Source organism: Hoplias malabaricus, chromosome 4, assembly GCF_029633855.1.
Source record: "Hoplias malabaricus isolate fHopMal1 chromosome 4, fHopMal1.hap1, whole genome shotgun sequence".
NCBI classification, from domain to species: domain Eukaryota; kingdom Metazoa; phylum Chordata; class Actinopteri; order Characiformes; family Erythrinidae; genus Hoplias; species Hoplias malabaricus.
This window is the reverse complement of record NC_089803.1, coordinates 43430069-43446001: the sequence shown is the minus strand read 5'-3', so window position 1 is coordinate 43446001 and position 15933 is coordinate 43430069. Positions and strand designations below refer to the sequence as shown.

At 39.1% G+C, this 15933-nt stretch overlaps 2 protein-coding genes across 2 annotated transcripts in view; both read right to left on the bottom strand.

Moving 5' to 3' along the window:
* Window positions 1-4725, bottom strand: part of bltp3b (bridge-like lipid transfer protein family member 3B) — a 40722-nt gene extending 35997 nt beyond the window's left edge. The window contains exon 1 of the mRNA XM_066667946.1: window positions 4442-4725. Coding sequence (XP_066524043.1) covers window positions 4442-4485 — 44 coding nt within the window. The 5' untranslated portion in view covers window positions 4486-4725. The remainder of the gene's footprint in view (window positions 1-4441) is intronic.
* A 7922-nt stretch (window positions 4726-12647) lies between these two features.
* Window positions 12648-15933, bottom strand: part of plxnc1 (plexin C1) — a 43877-nt gene continuing 40591 nt past the window's right edge. The window contains exons 29-31 of the mRNA XM_066666871.1: window positions 15746-15886; window positions 15473-15547; window positions 12648-13949 (exon numbers count right to left, since the gene is read on the bottom strand). Coding sequence (XP_066522968.1) covers window positions 13845-13949; window positions 15473-15547; window positions 15746-15886 — 321 coding nt within the window. The 3' untranslated portion in view covers window positions 12648-13844. The remainder of the gene's footprint in view (window positions 13950-15472; window positions 15548-15745; window positions 15887-15933) is intronic.

The window sequence follows — 15933 nt, the reverse complement described above, 5'->3', positions numbered from 1 at the left end:
TAGTGAGCAAGGAGAAAAGGAGGTGATGCAGCTGAACAAGATTTGTTGACCATACTCTGAGCTTGTTTTACTTGAAACAACTTTCACTCTGCAACTTCCCAACAACCCAAATGCAGTGAAGACCATGCAAACAGGAAAGTGCATAACTGCTTTTATAAGCTATTCAGGCTTTACACATTGTGCATACGTGAAAAGGAGAGAAAAAATGCAAAGGAGAACATGTTAGTGTTTTAGCAGTAAGCTCTCGCCGTTTAGTCAACATCGAAACTCCACTTGTGATCAGACACTATCAGTAGAGGAAGACACTGAGTTACCAATTAATGGCCACTGTGTGAGGGCAGTGCACCTTTATTTTGAGAAAGCATCCTGCAATCCAAAGGAAAGAATAATTTTCATAGTGCATGTTTTTTTTTTTTTCCATTTTTGTGGTTCTTAAATCATAGAATCATCACGAAAGGATCGTGCTGTTAATCTTCTACTCACTCATGACTCAGCCACAAAAGAAACAGCTCTATGTACATTTCTGTCTTTTCTTCTTCATTGGAAATATCCATCAAAGTATCAAAAACAGCCATGAGAAGGGGAAAGGGGTCACGGATGAGGCTGGACAGACAAGTCGACGTAACAGCATGCAGCTGCGAGTGAGTCTCATTAGAGAGGAACACGCTCTGGACTCTCCCTTTCACAACTACACTGGTAAGGTCACATCATCAGAAGGCTGCACCATTACCCCCTGTAGCAATGCAGCAGAGGAGTGAATGATCATGTATTTAAATGAAAGAAGAGAACAGAGGTCAGTTGAGTGGCTACATAATTATCACAGACTGTCGTAAACACAAAAAACAATCAGGCTAAAGTACATTCCTTGTAACTGACTGAGACCAGTCGTTTTGCAGGCATATACGTCTACACCCAAAGAACAGTTAAACCATATGGTTGTGAAAAAATGACCTAGTGCCTATTACAGCCTTAAGTTAATACCCACCATGACCACATTCTCAAAGTGGTACACGTCATCTTGCACAGATATTCATGCTATGATACTCTAGAGGCCTTCTCATAAACCATATATGGGCTGTGTCCCAATTTTATACTACACACTAATTCTAAAACAGTATGTACTACTATGTACTAACCTTAAAAGTGTAAGCTCACAAGGCTAGTATACAAAATATTAAGAGACAAACAGGACGTGATGAATTGTTGCTATGACAAGACATGACAAGGCAAGCTACAGCTGCAATGCTGTTGGACATATATAACAAAGGCTAAACATCTCCCTTTACACAGCAGTGTGCACAGTGTATGTCATAAAATAACAGTTTCTGCTCTAAAACAGGGCACTGTATGTCAGAAAATAAAACCATTTATAAGCTTCAAATCCCTCTCTCTAACATTAAGTGCCTTGTCTGTGTGTAGTGGTATTAGTTTTACAGTCGGTGTAATGCACTACAGAGAGTACGACACTATTTGAACAGAGCTCAAATGTTTCAGATGTGAGTAGCTTCTCCCTTTTCCATTGGAATGTGGGACAACATTGTCCATCATTAACACTCAAAAATCGACTGGTTTTAAATATGCATTGCGGATTTTTTGGTATTCTCCACTTTGAGTATGGAGTATAGTTACATGTGCCAAACACTAGTTTAGAATTAGTGTTAAGTGGGCAAGATTTAGTTGGTATAACATGGTGGATAACAACTATCCCCCAACTTGGCAGATTGGGGTTTGATTCTACACTATACCAATAAATGTCCATTTAATATTTTACTTAACACTTTCACCTTATGTGCTTAAGGCCATAAATATACTTAAATGAGCATTCAACTAATGCCATCATTCATGTTTACCATTAGCAGACACTGCCAACAAGCTAATTACAAGCCGTCATGAAAGGAAAAGTAAAAAGATATATAAAAGGGATCTACTATTGCAGTGGTTAACATGGCTTTATAACTTCATCTGGGTGATCTTTTGCCCTGTGTATCTTGGACACAAGCCAACAAAAAACAAGAAGTTGAGGTCTCTACTTTCAGACCAAAAATAACTGCTCTGCAGTATAATGATTTAGTCGCTCACTGCTGTGAAAGAACTTCAAGCTACCCATCTACCTAACTTTAGCTGCTCAGTCAACTATAATTCCTCTCAAATTCATATCACAACCAGGCCACCCATATACTTCTGATTTTTGGTCGACCACAGCCAAGAAAATGCAGAGGTCGAAATCTGGTTTTACAGCAGCTAAACTTCCTGTAGTTGTGTCATCTGTGGTCAGTATAATAGGGTATAACCGACATACCCAGCAAAATCCTTATCTACATGTACAGTCTTCTAGTACTTTGAACTAAAATGCCAGAATGAAGAAGGTACAGGATTAAGTTTCTAAAGTTCATTGACACATTGTTGTTTAGAATGAAGGTGTATTGAATTACAGCTCTACTTGCTCCCCACAGACAATCAATAATGCAGGTGGGTAGGCCTTAGATCATAAACAATGGGGACAAAAGTAATGCTGTTGATAAAACAGAGAGAGACATATTGTGTCCAACAGGAAAATATTTGTAGACATGAATGCTTCACCTTTGTATCCTTGAAGAAGTCTGAATCATAATCTATCACATATGTAGCAAAAAACATCCATGTTCACTGCCATCCCATAATTAACAGACCAGAGTCTGATCAATCTCAATCCTTTTCAATTGTAGCATAAATTAATAGATAACAACAATATAGTGAGACATATATTTTTAAAAGCTTTCGTTTATTAATACTCTTATTTGCAGTAACCATGTCCTAATCACCAAACTGAATGCTTTTTAGAACAGTTAATAGTGTTAAATCCCAACCAAGGTAGAAGCAATATCTGTGTCTTCAACAGACACCTTTTACCATTGAATCATGAAACCAGACTTTCTTACATCATACACCCAGTGTTTCCGCTACATGTATTTTGTGGCGGCGGCCCATAGCTGCTTAATTTTTGCCACTGCTCCATCAGAAATGAAACAATTACTTGAAACCGCAATTACAAAACCAGAGGGCTTTTTAGGAGCGAAGAATACAGGAAGTGGAAGAATTATGCCTACCATGCTGTTCTACACACCTGACAAGCAAACGAGAGAGACAGAGAGAGAGAGAGAGAGAGAGAGAGAGAGAGAGAGAGAGAGAGAGAGAGAGAGATACTGCCTATTGAATGGAGCCTGTAGATTCTACATACAAAACTTTAAAATAGTACCGTCTGGGATAATGTGTTAATTTTTAACACAGATTAATCATATAACCAAGTTTGACCCAAACATTTAATTCAGAAATCATCAAAACTAAACTGAGATAAATATTAATAAAGAAAAAAGATTCCTCTATCCAGTTTGTCATGTATAGTACAGTAACTTACACATGTATTTGTTTTATTCCTCCCTATACAAAGAATTACTAGTATTGTAACTTGTAATTTATCACAGAATGTTCTTGCAATTTCCACTGCTGCAAAATATAAAAATAAATAAATAAAATTCTAGAGGAAACACTGTGTACCTGAGTAGATAATGCTGTCAACTTGTGGTATGAGGCTTTCTTAATGTAGGTGAGCAGTGGAGATGTGGGCGGAGAGTTATGTCAAAGCCACTTTTAAAACCATCATCAATCCGCATCGTGGTCTTGAAATATCGCGATACATTTAAAATTTTCATATCTACAAATGGAGAGCGATCTTAATTCAAATTAATCTGTTCAGATGGGTTGAAAACCGGGAGAAAAACATCTATTTAACACCCCTTAGTGTGTCAGCTGGAAAAGCAATATCACTGCTGAGATAATGCAGGTATACAGGGAAATGATGTTTGAGCTCTCTGACGGCCTTACACAGCCTGACTTTAGCGGGCGTTAGCTAGCGGTCTCCGCCTTCAATAACCGACAGCGCGTCGTTAAATTCCATCCACTAACGGACAACTGGCATACAGTCATATAAGGAAAAATAAATTGTAGCCGCTGAGTCTGTAGCGTCAGCGCTCGGTTGTTTAACAATAACCAGTTCACGTTAGCTCTCCGCTAATGCCGTCTAGTGACAGTTGGGACATGTCTCAAACGGCTCCGTGTTCCCTCTGTAGTGCACTAATTTCCGTGTGTCATTTATATCGCTTCTCATAGAGTGCGCTTTATATAAATGTAGTAGACAGCTTTATAGTCTGACAAATTTACACAACACACTGGCTAACATTAAGGGCACTACTGTGGTGTAGAACCAAAGTGTTCCACAACCCATGAAGAGCACTAGATAAGGAGTTCGGAGCCATTTGAGACATACCCGCAGGTCACGGCTAGCTGGCTAGCTACACTGATTTGACCGGTTGTTGTTGTTGGATAAAAGAGGCATTTGGGAAATGCGACGAATGGTCAGTATGACCGCGGTGAAAACAAAGGGCCGACGAGGCTGGAGACTGACCTGGAAAGGTGCTTGAGGATCTGTTTCTTGATTAGTCCAGCCATGACGGCGTCGTATGAATGATTTATCCTCAGCCCGGGATCAGATCTTCTCTCTTGTTCATCGTAGTTCTCTGCTCAGCGCCCTGTCTCCTCCGCCGTCTGTAAACACATAACTGCACACACCTCACAGTCAGCTATGGTACATTGAATGTCATCAGCTCTCGGGGGGGAGATAGCGTTCAGTGTGCAGAGTCTCTCCGCTGTCCTTTCGGCTCGGGCTCCATACCGAGCGCGGCTCTCCTCCGCTCAGAGCTGAGGCCTGGGCGCTTAGTGTGGGGCGGAGTCTCAGCAGCCAGCCAATGAGCGCACACACACACAGCGCATCACACGGGCCTCGAGGCACTGGGCGAGTGTGTGTGCGTGTACCACTATAGAAGGCCGTTGGGCTCAGAACATGTTGGATTCTATGGCTCGCCTTTTGGGTCTGTACGCAGACATGACATCCGTTAACACGTTGATTTAGAACGTCTTAGGACGGCAAATTGTAAATATTAGAGATTTAATATTTAATATAATAGATGTAATATTTAAAGCTCTGGTTGCTTGTTTCCTTGTACATTCTAAAAATATTCTACGGCAGTCACTCAAAAATTGCTGGATGCCATCTCGTTTACTTCTCAAACTTGTTCCAGATTACCAATTTTTACTAGTGGAAATTGAAATCTTACGTGTGAAAATATATTTTTTGATATCAAGGATTAAATTTTGACTAGTAAAAGTTTAATTCTTGATATCCAAAATAAAATTTTCACATGTAAAAATTGATTTGTTGATATCAAGTATTAAAATTTTACATGTGAAAATATATTTTCTGATACCAAGAATTGAGTTTTTACTAGTAAAAATGTTTCCCCCATTAAATTGAATGGGGAAATTCTTGAATTATCACTAGTAAGAATTCAAATTTTACTAGTAAGAATTTAATTGTTGATATCAGAAATAAAATTTTTACCAGTAAACATATAATTCTTGATATCAGAAATTACATATTCACTAGTAAAAATTCAATTTTTGACATCAGAAATTTAATATTCACTAGTGAAAATTAAATTTCGGATATCAAGAATTAAATGTATAGTAGTAAATATTAAATTCCTGATATCACAAATTGAATTTTCACTAGTGAAAATTGAAATCTTACTAGTAAGATGTGTAAATTGAATCCTTGATATCAAGAAAAAATAATTAAAGCTTAAACAGCTTGCCATATAATTCAGGATTTATGACTCATCAGATGCCATGGGGATCAGCTTGCTAGTGTTGTTGTCTTCACACTGCTCACTTTGGGCACATATGTCAGTGCTTAGCTCATTATGTTATGAATAATAAATTTCAAACGTTCACAGAGAATTTATGTTCCGTTGTCAGCTACAATGTGTGGTTTAAATATGCCTGGATTTTAGGCCTCCCATTGGCGAAAGCCAATGTACCATGTATATTTTACTGTCACCTGTATATTATGAGTTATTAGTTCACAACTCAGTTTTGTTTTTCTACCTGTAAATGCATATTTGAAAATTTTTGTAAAGCCAGCAGCTCCTCCAAAGGCCAATCAGGTGAGAGGATAATAATAATAATAATAATAATAAAATTGATTGATTTTTTTTGTAATATATCCACGTATTAAAATAAATAAAGATTTAATTGAGAATCTATATTTGCTGTCAGATTCAGACATCTAGGTTATTAAACTACAACTATACAACAAATGCACATTGATTGTACCAGTCTACAGGTGCTAGTCATAAAATTAGAATATCATGAAAAGTTTATTTATTTCAGTAATTCCATTTAAAAAATGAAACTTGTATATTATACTCATTCATTACACACAGACTGATATGTTTCAAGTGTTTATTTCTATTAATTTGATGATTATAACTGACAACTAATGAAAACCCCAAATTCAGTATCTCAGAAAATTAGAATATTACTTAAGACCAATACAAAAAAAGGATTTTTAGAAATGCTGGCCAACTGAAAAATGTGAGCATGTACAGCACTCAATACTTAGTTGGGGCTCCTGCTGCCTGAATTGCTGCAGCAGTGCAGCATGGCATGGAGTTGATCAGTCTGTGGCACTGCTCAGGTGTTATGAGAGCCCAGGTTGCTCTCATACTGGCCTTCAGCTCTTCTGCATTGTTTGGTCTGGCTTAGATTTTCTATGGGGTTAAGGTCAGGTGAGTTTGCTGGCCAATTAAGAACAGGGATACCATGGTCCTTAAACCAGGTACTGGTAGTTTTGGTAAAGTGAGCAGGTGCCAAGTCCTGTTGGAGAATGAAATCTGCATCTCCATAAAGTTGGTCTGCAGCAGGAAGCATGAAGTGCTCTAAAACTTCCTGGTAGATGGCTGCTTTGGACCTCAGAAAACACAGTGGATCAACACAAGCAGATAAAATGGCACCGCAAACATCACTGACTGTGGAAACTTTACACTGGACCTCAAGCAACGTGGATACTGTGTCTCTCCTCTCTTCCTCCAGACTGGGACCTTGATTTGCAAAATTTACTTTCTTCAGAGAATTAACTTTGGACCTCTCAGCAGCAGTCCTGTCCTTTGTGGAATCGAGACGCTTCTGACACTGTCTCTTGTTCAAGAGTGGCTCGACACAAGGAATGCGACGCTGAAATCCATGTCTTGCATACGTATGTGTGGTGGTTCTTGAAGCACTGACTCCAGCTGCAGTCCAGTCTTTGTGAATCTCCCCCACATTTTTGAATGGGTTTTGTTTCACAATCCTCTTCAGGGTGCGGTTATCCCTATTGCTTGTACACTATTTTCTACCACATCTTTTCTTTGTCTTCGCCTCTCTATTAATGTGCTTGGACACAGAGCTCTGTGAACAGCCAGCTTCTTTAGCAATGACCTTTTGTGTCTTGCCCTGCTTGTGTAAGGTGTCAATGTTCGTCTTTTGGACAACTGTCAAATCAGCAGTCTTCCCCATGATTGTGTAGCCTACAGAACTAGACTGAGAGAACATTTAAAGGCCTTTGCAGGTGTTTTGAGTTAATTGAACCTTTCACAATATTCTAATTTTCTGAGATACTGAATTTGGGTTTTTTTGATTAGTTAGTCAGTTATAATCATCAAATAAAAAAAATAAACACTTGAAATATATCAGTCTGTGTGTAATGAATGAGTGTAATATACAAGTTTGAATTGAATCACTGAAATAAATCAACTTTTTCATGATATTCTAAATTTATGACCAGCACCTGTATATTCTCAGTATTTGAGCGTAAGTGGGACCTATTAATGTAAGTAACATTGTGGTTTTGCTTAATATGTACTACGTCAAATAAATTTGCAGCTATGAGGCAATTAGCCCAATCCCCCCCACCCCTCACTAATGTTATCCCCTTGGCTTTTGTTTGTAGGAAGAGTGTTATGGGGCCACCAGAACTGCAGAGCAGACATCCAGGCAGACAGTGTGATGGTTGCTTTCCTCATCCTATTCGCAATGTAATGTTTTACATTGGCAGCAATAACAGCTATTTGCAAAGAAGTCCTCAGTCCTTAGAGCTCAGCACGTTTAAGCCCAGTCCATGTGTTGTCTGTACTCATGTTCTGTGCTGCACTGTGCTCCTGGGGGAATGTCTTTTTTCGAACTTCACAACTCTGTTGTCATTTGATAAAAATGTCAGTTGATTGGCTACAGCGGGAAATAGCTGCAAGCTATTTTTAATAACTTAAATGTTTATTGTTAACTTATTATTATTATTATGGACTGTTTATAGCTGACCATTGTCTTTGCCTTATTTAAGGAGGAGGGGAGGTGGAGCTGATGCTGAAGGTGGAGGCTGACATGGACATAATATCAGGATACATATAATGTCAGGACACGCTGCGTCCAGAGCTCTTTCGCCGGTCAGTACACGCTGAGTCCACGGAGCTCTGTCGCCGGTCAGTACACGCTGAGTTCACGGAGCTCTGTCGCCGGTCAGTAGACGCTGAGTCCACCGATCTCTGTCGCCGGTCAGTACACGCTGAGTCCACGGAGCTCTGTCGCCGGTCAGTACACGCTGAGTCCACGGAGCTCCGTCGCCGGTCAGTACACGCTGAGTCCAAGGATCTCCGTCGCCGGTCAGTACACGCTGAGTCCACGGAGCTCCGTCGCCGGTCAGCACACGCTGAGTCCACGGAGCTCTGTCGCCGGTCAGTAGACGCTGAGTCCACGGATCTCCGTCGCCGGTCAGTACACGCTGAGTCCACGGATCTCTGTCGCCGGTCAGTACACGCTGAGTCCACGGAGCTCTGTCGCCGGTCAGTACACGCTGAGTTCACGGAGCTCTGTCGCCGGTCAGTACACGCTGAGTTCACGGAGCTCTGTCGCCGGTCAGTACACGCTGAGTTCACGGAGCTCTGTCGCCGGTCAGTAGACGCTGAGTCCACGGAGCTCTGTCGCTGGTCAGTACACGCTGAGTTCATGGAACTCTGTCGCCGGTCAGTACACGCTGAGGAGAAAGAGGAGACTGAGGGAGGAGAGGGAAGATGAGAGAAGATAAGAGAGAGGAGAATGAGAGGAAGAGGGAGGAGAGGGAAGATGAGAGAGAGGAGGTGAAGGAGGAGAGGGAGAGGAAGAAGGATAGTGAGGAGGAGAAAGAGGAGGAGAAGAGAGAGGGGTTGAAACAAAGGAGAGTGAGAGGGAGGGTGAAGAGAGAGAAGTGGAGATGGAGGAGAGAGGAGAACAGAAAGAAGACAGAGGAGGACAAAAAACGACAAGGGTGGTGTGATAAAGGATGAAGCTGAAGAGTGCCAGGAGGAGAGACAAGAGGAAAAAGAGGAAGGGAAGGAGGATCGAAGAAATGAAGAGGGGGTGTAGAGTATTGAACAGAGGAGAGAGGAGGAAATGGAGGAGGAAGAAGTGGAGAGAGAGGAGGACTCAAAGGAAAGAGAGGAGCAAGGAGGAGCACACATGAGAGAAAGGAGATGAAGGAGAAAGCAAAGGAAGGACAGGCGAGAGAGGAGAGTGGAGGATCGAGCACAGGAGCGAGACAAGAGGGAGAAAGATAGACGAGGATAGAGAGGAGAGGAGTTAAGGAGAGAAAGAGGAAAGGGAAGCTAATGGTAAGATATTGCTCATTGATATAATGAGAATTTGATTATTGATTACTGATATGATGGTGTGATTACTGACCACTCATCTGTAGTTGGAGACAGAGAGTGAAAGAAAGGAAGAGAAGGAAGATTTAGTGGAGAAGGAATGAGGAGGAGGGAACAAGGACAAATATCCATCCATTATCTGTAACCGCCCATCCAATTCAGGGTCGCGGGGGGTCCAGAGCCCACCTGGAATCATCGGGCGCAAGGCGGGAATACACCCTGGAGGGGACGCCAGTCCTTCACAGGGCAACACAGACACATTCACTCACACACTCACACCTACGGACACTTTCGAGTCGCCAATCCACCTGCAACGTGTGTTTTTGGACTGTGGGAGGAAACCGGAGCACCCGGAGGAACACGGGGAGAACACACCAACTCCTCACAGACAGTCACCCGGAGCGGGAATCGAACCCCAAGGACAAATATATCCTTAAAAATTTAGAAACCCAAGCAAATAAACTCTAACAAAAAGCAGCTCCTCAGATGTCTATTCATTTCCAATTACAGCCTTTAGGGGGCACTCTTATCCTTTTTCAGCGACACTCAATTTTGACCTTAGGAGGCAGCATAGATTACCTCACTTCACTTCCTCAAACCACAATGATCTCAAATCATTACTTCATGTATATAAGCTACACCTCTGTCACTGTGTGTGTCCAACACTATGTTACTGCATGAAACACTAGAAATACAAAGTGCTCTTGTATGGTCAGTGCAGCCGAGAAAATACACAATGAGTTTAGAAATGAGGAGGTGGTCATAATATTCTGATATGATATTATATTGAAATTGATATTTGATATTTATTTACAAAAGTATAACCCTTTTATAAAACCTTTCCACAAACTTGGGACATTGTGTAAAATGCAATAAAAACAAAACAAAAAAACAAGTGATTTGTTCATTGTCTTGGACTTTTACTCAACTGACAAATGTACAAAGATAATATTTCCAGTATATTTCACTGAAGGATTTGATTAGCTTAAATTTTATCTTTATAAACAAATATAGAGTTTGTTGCAGTGCACTCAAAGGTTGTTAGGGGCAGAATAAGAGTGAAAATGTATAGAATATTCAAGTAACAGTTCAAGTAAGAAGGCAAAAAAAGTTTAAAAAGAAACATTGTCCTAGGGCTCAGCCTTTGTTGTGAAGATGGGTCATAGCCCCCCTCTTTGTCAGTAGCGGTAATAACAAGGCATCGACACTTTACGTTCGGGTGACGCTGGCACAAGCCAATGGCATCGGCATCTTACGCCCGGGTGAGTGTCATCGACACCTGTACCTAAACATTAGGGTAAGAGCGTGTAGGTGAACTGACTTCAAAAGAAAAGCCACAAGTCATGACGATATCGAGACATTGTGGCATTTCAAAATAAATAATCTTAAATGATGACATTTCTATCGATTTTATACTAAATTTATTAAAAAGGAATGCTTCACCAATTTAATGTACAAATGATAGTACATTCTGAATATGTCATTTAATACCAAGGCATTCTTTTATGTCATTTTAAAATAAAGGCCCTTTATGTTATCACGTTTCATAAAAACAAAAATAACACCGCTTATACAGAGAAAAAAACTTTAAATATAGTATTTTTTTCTTTAATGTTTAGTGATCTGTTTATATTTCTTTTTTTTTTTCGAATAAAAAAATATTTAATGTGCCAGGCCACGTTTCACCTTTTTCTGAAAGTTAAATTAATTAAAATGAGCAGACGTTTGTCCCCTCTAGTGGCTATTAATTAAATTATTAATTTATTTATGAGCCTAATGCAGAATGTCTTAATGTCTTGGTTTCAAGTACCTGACATGCAGTGTTTTAAATTGGGCCAATTTGAGAGACCACCGTCCTTGGCAGTAGATACTGGCACGTATAAATGATTTTTAGTTCTCAGCTTTTTGTGCTGACACATATTTATCGTCATATTAGCATGGGAACAGCTTGTAGTTCAGTGATCTGTGAACAAAGTGACATTGGGCTATGTGCTCATATGGGATACTATAAGTTTGCAACATGCTACTTATTTGGCATTTAGGTCTGTTTACTAGAATTTAGGTCACCTACGTTTAGCTAGCATATGGATGTTTGGCACCAACTTTTAGCTAGGTGCCTGTAAAAACATCTAAGTGCTTGTTAAACATAGGCTACTGGCAGATGGTCCACAATGAAATATATGACAATGTCACAAAAACCATTGACATATGCCACTATCACAATAACAAAAAAATGTAATGGATATGCCACTATCACCCGTACGTAAGATGCCAATGCCATTTCATGTTATTACTGCCTCTCCTCTTTGTTTCAAGCTTCAGAAGTACAAAAAGAGTGGTTCCAGTTTTGAATGTTTTTTGATTGTAGAACTGTGTAAAATAAAAGGATATAAGTCCTTGAGATGAAATGGGGAGTATGAAAATGGCACAATTTTAAACATTACAATTATAACAGAATAAGGTACAACTTAGTTCCCTAACATAATGGTAATGAATATGAGGGTACTACAACATTGACAGTTTTTCTGACAGTGGAGGATAACTTTACTATTATTATAATCAGTGACGTTGAAATCTGGGAAACTTTTTCTCAAATTTTGTTGTCTAAACTGTTATTTCTAATTTCTTTTTCAGAAATTAAATGTAATGAAAAACAAGTGTCAGAAGATTTTAATTGTTTATATTAAGGTTGGATATTTCTGATCATGAAGATTAAGTGCTGTATAGCTGGGTGATTTCCCATTTCAGAACACACTTCATGCATACAAAACTCTGCACTTCAGTACTAAATTTAGAAGCCATGTTTAAACAGGAAATCCCCAATAGCAACTCTATGCCAGCTTTGTAGGACTAGAACTGATGACCCCAGGTGTAGGGGCTTTTGCCTAAATCTACACACTCAGACAAAAAATGTACACTGTCACAGTACAAACAAATGTACACATTTACACGGTACAAACAATGTAAATTTATCAGTTAAAGGAGTATTACATTTTTCTCCTGAAGAAGAGGTGAAAATTTGTAATCTTTTTTGATTATAGAACTATGTAAAATAAAAAATAAAAAAAAGTCCTGGAGATGAAATCAGCACAAGTTTAAAATATACAATTGAAATAGAATAAGGTACAATTTTCCCAAATTACAGTTACTGAATTTGTACCCTTAAGGCACAGTGACAGTTGTTCTGACAGTGTATGGTAAAACATTACTTATATTCACAATTCTCTGAAAATGGTGGGGTTTTCTTAAACACCTGACTGATCTCAACAGCTAATAAATTCTGTGGATGTGTTGACACATGGAAGACACTGCAAAAATCAGAACAGAGTTACAGTAAGTGTCTCCAAGAAGCAGTGACCTAATTACTCTTGGGTGATTTGCAGGGGAGACCAGCAGGGGAGAGCACTGTACCTTAGCTGAAAACAGAGGAACTGGACAGATTTTTTTATTCTGAAAACAGCAAAAAGGGCAGTAAAACAGCCCTCAGATAATCCCTTTAGCCATTGAGAATGTACATTTACTTGTGCCTTGTTATTCTGAGAATTCATATCTCATGAATTGTCAGGCAACTTCCTGTGCTGCAGCTCACATCTGCAGCAGGTGTCTGCAGCATTCAGCATCGCATTATAGACTATCTCTGCTTTGTCAAAAAGGGTACAAAGACAGCCAATTAGCATCGTGTTAGTTCTTCAGCTATAAAATGCTACACCAATTACTTGTTTAGCTTCAAACTGTGAAAGGAGCATAGCATACAGTAGGATTGTATAAAACCTGAACAATCATTAGTGTGTTAGAAGCATTCAATACATAGATAACACTCTTAAAGCCACAATTTTACATGATCTTGTGACCACAGGTAAGGCATTAGGTAGTGTTATTGTGCAGCTTCTGTGAAAGGAACAATTGTTTAAAAGGCTGCAGTAGAGCTTATGTTAGTATAATTTATCAGAATGTTAATATTTGCATATAATGGTTAGCTCAGACCAGGATTTCTACATTTCCTGAGAGGATAAAGCATCTCCACTTCATCTTTGTGGAGTGTACTATGGTTTGCAGGTTGCATGTACTAGTTCTGTTTTTAAAATCTTGAGCAGTATGTTTTAAGCTCATCTCTTCATAACATTTTGTAGTCTTGCGAACAGTCTGAGTCTGCAAAGAAATCCACAAGTAACGAAGGAGCTGCTCAAAAATGTTGAGTAGAAAAGTTTAGTTAAGGCAGTAGTCATCTTTTGTCTCTGGAGACTGTCAGACGGAAGCTCAGTTCCACACAGTTCTCTTCATGTCCTCAAAAAGTTCCTTTATACGGTGCATTTCCTCTTTCAGTTTAGAAGATGCTTCCTTCTGCTCAAGTTCTTGAATGATCTGTACCAAGTTGAAACCAAAATGGCAAGGTCAGAATAAATGTGGCACACTGAGGTACAGTGAAGAATAGCACACTATTATAGCTGATTTAACTTCATATTTTCCTGTGGAAATAAACATGCCCTATTATTTTTAGACTTTAACCTTCCTAAACCAAGGTGCCAAGATTTTGTGCAAGATTTCATCCCTCTGCAATGAGACACACTGGCCTAAGGTTTCAGAGATTAGAGGGTAAGCACAGGAAGTTAACACAGATCATCTTAGATCAGAGTACCACCAACAAGACCTGCAGATTCACAAACCACAAAGCAGACATTCTCTCATAAGAGGATATTTCGAGTGTGTTTCTTTCATTCGGGTACTGGGTTGAAACAAACTGACTTAAAACCCTCTTATGCTCATCCTAAAAGGCAAATCAAGCTCAAAGTTAAGTGATTCTCAAATACAAAAGACTATCTTCATGGCAACTTGTGTTTTGCTAGTCTGTAGACAAACAAAACTGGAACAAGAAAAACCACAGGGTGAGCCTCAGAACAGACAGCATCATGTAAACTGAGAAGAGGAAATGAAAGATGCCTGTTGTAGTGCTGCTCTGTTCCACAGTTTCCATTACTAATCGGTCCTCAGTGTCTATAACAAATACTGTACAGAAAGTAGTTTGATTTTGAATCATACTAGTATTAAATATATAGCTTTCTTAATATAAGTATAAGGTTTCTTTTGTCTTGGGCCATTTTCCACACATTGTTAATGTACAGTACCAGTCAATTGTACATTTTAAATGAATATGGAAGACATTAAAACTGGGAAGGAACATATACAGAGTTATGTTGTTAACAAAAAATGTTAAACAAACCAGAATATGGTTATACTTTAGATTCTTCAAAGTAGCCACCTTTTGCTTTGATGACAGCTTTGCACACTCTTGGCATAACTTGGGTTGTGCAGAGGTTGGGCTGGTACACATTTCTATACAGTGAATAGCCCTATACCACCAATGACTATTGAGAAGATGCCCCAGCGTTTGACTGGTACTGTAAATAATGTATCTCTGTGTGTGGGGCTTGTGTATAATTAAAATTACTATTCTCCTTGATCAAATGGATTTATTAAATCAATTGTACACCTGATTGAAAACTAGGGACTGATGATAACCACAAACAATACTTGTTTCACCTTCAACTTTTTAACCTAAGGGCCAGCTCACTGTTTTTCAGCCTTTCAGGAAGCAGGGGTGCAGCTCAGAAATAAAATATATAGAAAAAGACTATTTACCACATCATAATGGATGTTTGTATTAAAAATTGAGAATATGAAGCATATTCTGCTTCCTAATATTACATTTAATGTGAAGGGAAGCAGTCGATAAGGAAGATAATATCAGCCTCAACTACTGACATATTTTAACACTTGAGCACATTCTGAAAGTGCATAATACATTACCATTAGCTAATTATCTAAAGACAATGCATTTTTTTTTTCATGATAGACAACCATGACAATGTGTGGCATTACCCTCATACCTCAGAGTAATAGCGGTACATGTATTTGTATAGCTCTCGAAGGGCAGCAGATTCGTTGAATTCATTTTCATGTTTCTGTGGAGGATGCAGAAGAAAGTACTTCAGAATTGATTTCATTTTCATTTTTAGTCAGGTTTTGAGCTGTGCTATCAGCAACAACACAAAATCGTACGAGAAACAAAAACTGAAAGTACACTATATATTCTAGCAAATGTGCTGAATTCAGATTGGAATTTGGGTCATTTATTTATTGTGGTGATTGTTTGGGGATACCTTTGATTCGTCTTGCAGAAATGTCTTAAAATCTTGGCCGCTTGCAGTTGGTTGATCCCTGACCAACTTATAGTATGTCTTTACTTCCTGTTTAAACTGGGGGATGTCTTTGGCATACAGTAGCTTATTGGTTGGTGCGTGCTGTGAAGAGAGAAAAGATAAATGTGATATTATAGAATGGAGAATGT